General features: G+C 29.8%; 1 protein-coding gene across 1 annotated transcript in view; it reads left to right on the top strand.

Moving 5' to 3' along the window:
* Positions 1-9,515: 9,515 nt before the first annotated feature.
* Positions 9,516-9,956, top strand: part of LOC108687879 (adenylate cyclase type 10-like) — a 16,788-nt gene continuing 16,347 nt past the window's right edge. The window contains exon 1 of the mRNA XM_018193894.1: positions 9,516-9,549. Coding sequence (XP_018049383.1) covers positions 9,516-9,549 — 34 coding nt within the window. The remainder of the gene's footprint in view (positions 9,550-9,956) is intronic.

The following is a 9,956-nucleotide window of genomic DNA, read 5'->3' as shown; positions in this document are numbered from 1 at the left end:
TGCCCCCCCCCCCCCACCCGGTGTCATGAGAAATATACAAATTCTAAGGACTTCTGATTTTGTATATACAGGGTGTTCCAAAATTTTTTGCTAAGCGCTCTTGTGTAGATAGAACGGATCAAACTGAAATGGCCTATTTTCCACCGAGAATTTAACCGGATCAGAATGTAAGGACCAACTGCAATCGAACATTCTCCTCGTTTGACTGTAACAGGAATACTCGATTGTAATTGATTGGTTCTTACATTTTGATTCGGTTTATACTCTCAGTAGAAATTAGACCAGTGAGTCAAAAAGTATCATTTTGAAATTTTCACAGTTAGCAGTTAACAAGATACTAATTATTAAAAATTACTAAATATTAATTTTTAATAATTTTTTTCTTAAATACTATCAACTTTACAGAAAAACTGTAAGAGATAAAAATCGTTTATTTCCTTCTCATAAAACTAAAAATCTTCTAAAAATCTTTTCAGAATTTTTTATCAATTTTTTACTATTTTTTTTATGTATATACATATATATAAAGTCCCCTATTATGAGATAGGCGTCTAATATGAGATAGCGGCGTTTCTAACTAAACTAAATGCTATCTATTGGTTTCACCATGAATTTATTGCTCTCAAATTGAAAACTATTTAGTGGAAAATTCATTTATTATATCATGCCTGTTATTGTAAAACAAGATTTTAGAATTTGAATGTCTTCAAGTTTCATTAAAAGATGAGACTTTAAATCTTGTTTATTATTTAATAAATAAATATTTAGCAATAAATTCTTTATGTAGTGTAGAGTAAGATCGTACTAATAGAAAAATACGGAATTGTTTAATTACAGAACATAGATTTGATGATCATAAAACCATAAGACGTGGAAAATAATATATCTGGGATATTTGTAATATGAAATAATCTATGCTCTTATGTTATAATGAAAATCATTGCTAAGGTATAAATGTTATTGTACAATCATTGCTAAAATATAAATGTACAATAATAAAACAGACAACCGGAATGAACGTCGAGTACCTATTTATGCTTGATTCCAACTATCTGAGACAAGTTCTGGATATAATCTATCGCAAGCTTATTTTTCGCATACGCTGACTATGTTTGTGTTTTAGAAATATTAAATAAAATTTTTTAAATTGCAATATTGATATACTTTGCGTTTTATTATCGATTTCTCGGGATATCTAAGGAGCACAATTTTTTAACTTTGCGATTTGCTCACTTTTTATACTTCTTTAATTTTCAAAAAAAATGGAATTTGAATTAAATTTTATATAACGTTATCTTAAAGCTTATTAAATTCTCTTCAAAATAACCTATTATTTCTTTTATTCTGCCTATGGACTTTTAACATTTACCCAAAATGAACTCGGTATCTCATAATAGGAGTCTTTTCTCTGTGTAGGGGAGAGCAGGGCTAATAGATTCATTTTTCAGTTTCGAATTTTTATAGATGAAATTAAGAGACTTATCGAAAAAAGGAATTCTACACCAGTTACTATATATATTTGACTATCTAATAATATTTTAATAATAAAGGAAAACTGATAACTAATTTGAAAAAATGCATTTTTCTAATGCATTCCATCTGATTCAATTAGCCCCGGGACCGGGGTAATTTGACGAAAATTATTAAAATAAAGATTAATGTATTTTAAGCTAAATCTTTAGCTACATATTAATAAAAATTATATTATAAAATTATTAAAATTATTAAAATTAATTAAATAAAAATTACTTCATAGAAATATATTTTAAACACGAACATTCGCTTCGCAAGACAAAACGATGCTTCTTTTTGCAAAATTTGTTCATTTCATGCAAAAATACGTCGAATGAGCCTAGTTTTTGAGATTGGACATGAGAGAGAACTAAATATACATTATAACATTTATCACTGAGGAAAATCTCTTTAAAGAAATAAAATTTTGAGTATGTATTGTACTATAACAGTCATTACTAAATGAGTTATACAGCTGTGATTACTATCCGTTTATTTTTTAAAAACATTAATAATATACAATAAAACATTAATAATATAAAAGATACATAAATAAAAAAAAATCGTTGGACTTTATGAAGTAAAAACTATTAGGTGTACAATTTTGCTTCCGCCGTTTTTTTTCCGAAATTCGAGGCTTTATTGTAAAAAACTGATTATACATTTATGATTCAAAGTATTGTCCATCACTGGCCACTAATTTCTCCCATCTTTCGGGTAGCGTACGAATCCCGCGTCGAAAAAACTGGTCATCTTTTGAGGCTATCCACGAATCGATCCAATTTTTTATTTCTTCATAAGACCGGAAGTGCTGGTCAGCCAGGCCGTGTGCCATTGATCGAAACAAGTGATAGTCAGAGGGAGCAACGTCTGGAGAATACGGCGGGTGGGGTAGGATTTCCCATTTCGTTTCCAAGTATGTCTTGACCACTTTCGCAACATGGGGTCGAGCATGCTGCAAAATCACTTTATCGTGTCTCTCGTTGTATTGCGACCATTTGTCTTTCAATGCTCAAACGCATCAATTGCGTTCGATACTGATCGCCTGTGATTGTTTCAGTTTTAACAGTTCATAATACACTACGCCGAGCTGGTCCCACCAAATACAGAGCATGACCTTGGAGCCGTGAGTATTCGGTTTGGCCGTCGACGTGGAAGCATGACCGGGAACTCCCCATGATTTTCTGCGCTTGGGATTATCGTAATGAATTTTTCGTCCCCAGTCACAATGCGATGCAGAAATCCCTTCCGTCTTTGCCTTTCAAGCAGCTGTTCACAAGCAAACAAACGCCGTTCAACATCTCTCGGCTTCAATTCGTACGGCACCCAATTTCCTTGCTTCTGAATCATTCCCATGGCTTTGAGGTGTTTTGAAATGGCTTGTTGAGTCACTCCCAATGATCGTGCCAATTCTTCTTGATTTTGACACGAGTCTTGCTCAAGTAATGCCTCCAATTCTGCATCTTCGAAAACCTTCTCTCTTCCACCGCTATGCCGGTCTTCGACGTCAAATCAACACAAACAAAATCTCCGTTCTTGAAACCACTCACATTCTTTCACTAGCGGCCTCACTATAAGTATTTGAGAGCATTCGATGAGCCTCAGCCGCAGATTTCTTCATATTGAAGCAAAAAATTAAAACCTCCCGCAAATGACGAGAATTTGGCTCGTAAACTGACATTTTCAATCGAGAATAACTTTATGATGCAGACACAAATCGACTAATGTTTCTATGGGGTTATGTTGACAGATGCCCAAGTTTATTGACGTCTATGATCTATTTATTTCGACCATTACTTACCGCTAAAGCCATCTATAGGAAAACGGCGGAAGCAAAGTTGTACACCTAATATATTTACTTATCTAACAAAGGACAACCAATCTCTCCGATTTAAATGAGCTTTTAGTATGTTATTCTATGGACAAAAATAGGAGACACGTATTTTTTTATACATACTGAGTATTTTAAGGGACTAAAATCCTCTCTTGAAAAAAAATCGGTTTTTTTTCTTTCAGATTGAATATCGTCGAAACTATGAAAGATAGAGAAAAACATTTTAAATAAAAATTGAATGGTTGCAAGAATACTTCATAATTATAATTAAAAAAATTTATTTATTTATTTGTTTATTGCATACCCCCACTCCTAAATTTCAAAAATTTTTTAATTTTTATAATGACAAAAATTAAAGAGCATTTTACGCTGAAAACAACGATCTGTAATAAAATTATGTTCCGCAAACGCATTTTTGGAATGAATGAGAAACACCTCTATATATGCGCCCCATGAATATCCGTCTCATACCATTTGGCTGCTGGATAGCGTTGAATGAATACAGTCCAGTACACATCAATATCGCACTAACTATTATACTGGAAATGAAAATAAACGAACTGGTCGTCCACGATAGCAATTACTGTCAGTGATTTGGATATTGACTACACCTGATTTATATAAGTATTTGTTTATATGCGCAAAATTAAATAAGGGGATTTATTATATATCTTTAAGTGAAAATGCAAAAAATAAACAATCCAATAATTAATCCGAATTTGTTAGATCAATGTAATTGGTTATTGAACTGTTCATTTTTACTACTATGTTAAAGATTCCCTACGTAATAGATCCCAAGAATATGATTTTATTTCATGAGACTGTCATCACCAGAATATATTATGCACCTATATTTGCTTACATGAGCAAATGTGGATTACAATATTAGATATTGAATATTATCTAATTTTGTAAGGTCCACCTATAACATAATATCTTATAATTTATAAAATATTAGCATGTATTCGAATTATTGTTTTATTTGTCAATGATTATTGAAAATGTTCAAAAGTATAAATTATTGCCTTGCTGCAAATAGGAATCCCATGGGAAATTTACTCAGGAACAGAATATAACAATGAATATTGAGAATCATGAAATTGTGCATTTGTTCATAAGTATAAAAAAAAATTATATTTTGTGTGTAATATCAATGCAGTGTATAAACACTCATTACGTGTACACAATCATTTACGTGTATACTGCATAAATAAATATATAATGTGTATTATTACAATTATATTGTAATATATTGTAATAATACATGTACATCTATTTATACATGTAAACGATTGTGTTTATACACTGTATATGATGTTATACATAAAATATATTATTTATAAACAACTGCACAATTTTATGATTCCCAATATTTCATTGTTATACTTTGCCCCATAATGTTTCTGATCAATTTTCCATGGGACTCTTACGGGAATTTGCGGCAGGGTGGATAAAGGATAAATACTTAATTTTTAAGGAATTTGTTTATAAATTCTTAAAATTAAAAGTTATTATTACAAATCAAATTGAAATATTAAAATGAGTTGTAATGTCTTAATAATTTTTTTAATCTATCGGTGAAAGATTCGATGGCAAAGTCGCTATCCATATGTTTTGTGCGAATAATTAATGCTCTTTGCACAATTGCACCTCAGATGATAAAGTGGTCACAAGAAAATGAAATTGATACAATTGATTACAGAAAATGATTACAGAAAATTTGAAAAAAAATCTCAAACATTCTTGACGTTATTGGTGCAATGACGGAACGTACATTCCAATCAAAGCTCCAAAAGTTGACGCAGAGAGTTATAAATTGGAAATGCTTCTATGCTATCATATTGCAAGGCATATGTGATGCATTAATGAAATTTATTGATTGCTTTGCAGGATATATCTAAATTCTGTAAGCGATTTGAGAATTTTTAGAAACTCAGACATATGTACTAATATAATGTCTAATACAAATCGCTACTTCCCTGGAAATCAATTTTTAATAGGAGATAAAGCTTATCCTGTACAATGGCTAATATCTTTATATTGAGGAATCTTTATATAGAGAAAATGTAAATGACATTAACAGGCGATTTAATGAAGCTTTATCAAAAAGGAGACAGGTTGTAGACAGAATTTATATTTGCTCTCTAAAAGGGACAATTTAGAAAGCTGAAATATTTAGATATGAATCGCACAGATTTAATATCAGCGACAATTTTGACTGCTTGTGTCATACACAACATGTGCATAGATCATGGAGAAATAAATATTGAGGAATATATTAATGAAGGAATGGAAATTAATGATAATATGAATGAAAATATTATAGTTCAAAATTGTCATAATGAAATTAGTAGTAATCAGAAAAGAGATGCTCTTGCTGAATATCTTTATCACAGAGCATAAGTGTATATCAATTTTCTAAATTATATTATTTTGTATTCTTTAGTAAATAAGTCGGTTTTATATCAATTTACTAATTACTGTTAAGATTGTTTGATGACACATAATTAAATAAATGAACATATTTTAAATATATAAAAATAATAAATCATAGCTTTTATTGCTTGAATCTATATTTTATTTATCATATTATTTTAACATATATAATATTACTGAAAGTAAATTAAATATTAATGTACAAGGAATGCAAAACTGTGATATAATCTGCTTATATAATCTGCTTATATAATCTGCTCCACATTTTTATATTATTTGTTTTTCAAGTTAATCATATTGTCCAAGATAACTAAATATTGCTTTTAGTAATAACAAATATAAGTAATAATTATATTGGAAATAATAAAATATAATATGAACATCTCTACTTAAGTATAACATAAACATTCGTTTATAATTACTAAGTACTCTCTTATCTTAAGTATAACATAAATTCATATATAAAACTTTCATATACTGAATTGTTGAACACTTTATATTCATATAATAAAGTTTGCGGCACACGAATGCTTGTGTTCTTGTTGGTTAACTGTCCGTCGCAAAAATGTCAATGATATTATTACTATTTAGATCAATAGTAAAATCACTTGAACTAATGATAAAATTATACAGACTCAATGGCATTATCATTATCGAATGATTTTACTACTTGAAGTATTCAATAAGAAAATCATTCAGTCAGTGATAAAATATTTTATTATTGGATGTAATCCAATAGAAATATCATTCAACTAATGGTATGTTAGTTACTATTGGATTATTGTCAATAGGAATATCATTCGCATTGAAAGCTACTCATTTATATAATCCAATGGTGCTTTCAATAGAATTTTATCAATGGCAATATTTTATTACTGAAAATTTTATCACTGACCGGTGATAAAATTTTCAATAGTAAAATATTATCTCAGATAACTAAGCGTGCAATATTTCACGATACCCGTACAAAATACTGCTACCGTATTGTTACTGTACTGTTACACAAAGTGGCGGCGTAACTATATGGTAGCAGTAAATAAGGCACTATAAACATGAATATTTGCATATCCGTCGTTTTTACTTCTTTCTTCACTTCTTGCTCTATTTCTATTCCGCCGCTAAGCTGAGAAAGTTATGGTCGTTATAGGTTGTTATAGGTTATATCTAAGCTGTTGGAAATTTTGTAGCTATTTATGTATTTTCGCTTTGAAATTTTACCATAAGAGACGAAAAGATATAAAAAAACTGAAATATTATATATTAATGAAGGCAAAAAAATTTATAAAATACTTTGTTGCATTGCGGTAACTGTATCAATAAAAGAAAAAGGTATTTGATTATTTAAATTTCCTGCGGATAATATTCGTCGACAACTTGCTGTATTGCTGTAAAATAAATATATGACTTGTGTATAAACATCACTACACTTCCTCGCAGATGAGAAATTTGAATGCTTTTCTTCAACTTGACATACATATTTGGCATCTTATCTAGAAATAAGCTCTGAACGCCAGACACTCTTCAGGTCCTGCTAATATTACGATAGATATTCAACTGGTTTTGAGAGCAAAAATGGAATGAAAGGAGCTACAAAATTTCAAACAGCAAATACAAATCATAACCTATAATGACCATAATCCGTCACAGCTCACTGATGAAATGGGGATAGAGGAGTGGGAAAAAGAATAAAAATGGTGGACGCGAATACCTATGTTTCTAGTGCTCTAGTACAAAAAGTGTACACGATATTATAATCAACAACGTACCTGTACTACATACTATTTAGGTACATCACGGCATATAACCCGTACCGTATCAATATAGCATATTACTATTGACAGAAGAGAGAGACTGTGGAGACCTCTAGTCAAAGATGATATACATGATAACTGGTATGACAAAAGTACAGCGTATGATTTCCTAACCTGAAAATAGTTGTTATAACATTAAAATTAAATATTAGATAGCTGACTGGATTTTCAGTTAAAATGGACAAATTTCTATCAGGACCATATATTGAACAGGTGTATTATAACTATACATCCATGATTATATAGGTGTTCGTGGATCATCAAAGTGCAGCGGTTTTCATACGATTTCAAAAGTCACGGATAGCAGTATGCAACCGGATGGGTGATCGCTTCGAAATACTATAAAGTTAGTTCCCGAATTTAGGGAAAAACTTTTTTTTTGTCATAATTTTATGATGTGTATTCTGGAATATGATATTAATCAATAATAATATTCATTTTACCTATAAAATTACCATTGGACATTACTAGTCAGTAATAAAATATTATTTTATTGGCAAAAACTCATTCAGCTTACTATAAAATACTATAGAAAATTTTTCAATGCCATTCATTTTCAATGAGTTTTTCAATGATACTTTTAATAGTAAAATCATCTATTTTTTCGCGACAGGTGAATTAGAATCTTGCTACTATTGGTTATGATATTGACACTGACAGCACCGCAGCATACGGTGACAAGATTATAATCTAGCTAGCAATTCAGCAGGAAAACAAGCATCGCGTGCTGGCTTAACATAAAAATACTTAAAAATGCAAGCCTTTTTTCAGAATTTTAAAAGAAGATTACAATTTATTGATTAATTTGTCCATTTTTTCACTAAAAACTTTTATTGCATTGAATGGCGATGAATTCTTTGTGTTTCATATACCTTTCCTCTTCTTTTTTTGTTTAATGTTAATTAATGTTATCTAATTGCATTAATATTGATCCAGTTTTAGTTTTTTTGGAATAATTATTTTTCTTTGATGGTTCTTCGGAGGAAACACGTTTTTTCAGTATATTCTTTATTTTGTTAATATCATCCTTCTGCAAAATATCTTTTATATTTATTATATTTTTTAAATCAGTATCCAAGCTATTCCCTGATTTCTAGAAGCAGTTGCAAGGGGGACGACATTGGATTTGTGTCCTAACATTTCATTGAATAAATCAAAATATTCAAATTTTATAACAGCTGCACTACTGGATGTTGCTTTTATATTATCAATTTTTGAATGATATTTTTTTTTAATTTTTAAATTTAAATTCGCACTGCTTCGGTGTATAATGGAAATTTTTCTGGCCAAAATTCGTTGAAATTATTTTTCATACTGCTTCTTTTCACATGATTGGAACAAATTCATATTATTTTTATATTTATATATTAATTCTATTATTGTTGCATTATGAGTCCATTTATTGCTTCTTTCATCGGTATTACTGCAGTATTCGGATGAAGAACTTGGACAGCTTCCATTAGTGGCACTCTTCTGCTGCAATATCAGCATAGATAAAACTCTTGTCTGAAAATAAAATTAAATGAAACGTGTTATTGGTACAATTTTACGTTACATTGATGCTTTACGATGTAAAAAAATTAATTACAAAAAAATAAATAAGTTATAAATATTATGAATAGATGCAGTTCAAAATGAGCAAAAACACAGACAGAGTCTATCTATATATTATATATAGACATATATTATATATGTCTTTATCACGGTTTTTTTAACGGTTTTTCGAACTTCATCTTTCCATAATTTTTACTAAACCCAATCTATATTACTCTAGCTATATTCCCGTGCTGCTGCCCGTGCTGAAAATCTACAGTTTACGTTACGTATACTGTACATTTTCAACACTGGCAACAAATTTTGCATAGTCATTATAAACATAGCCATTATAAATTAATTCCTAAAGACCTCTTTAATGATACAAAATGGTTGGATATAACAGGAATCAGGGCAATAGGAGTAATTTAATTTTATGTTTTCTCTTGGGATACACTGGATGCAGCCTCGCAGTTGTATGTAAGTGCTATACTCAGCTATATTAGAGTGGTGCACATGGCATACACTACATTATTATTGCGCTAAGAATTCTGTTCCGGCTTGATTTCCATTTTCAAATTTTAAATGTCACTGGCTCTATACCGTCTCTTTGACATCATATTGTCTCTGATAGCTCAAAAGTGAGCCGAAACATATAAGTAGATTAATTACTAATAAAGTTGTTTTAATCGTATTAGTTTGCACAAGAATTATTGTGCTTGATTCCTATTGCTCTGTTATATTCAATCATTTTATAGCCATTATACATTCTATCGAAAGTTATTGTAAAAATTATTACAATCTCAATATTTAAATAAAATAATAAATAT

This window comes from Atta colombica, unplaced genomic scaffold (genome assembly GCF_001594045.1).
Source record: "Atta colombica isolate Treedump-2 unplaced genomic scaffold, Acol1.0 scaffold22, whole genome shotgun sequence".
Classification (NCBI taxonomy): domain Eukaryota; kingdom Metazoa; phylum Arthropoda; class Insecta; order Hymenoptera; family Formicidae; genus Atta; species Atta colombica.
This window is presented reverse-complemented; position numbering and strand designations above follow the sequence as displayed.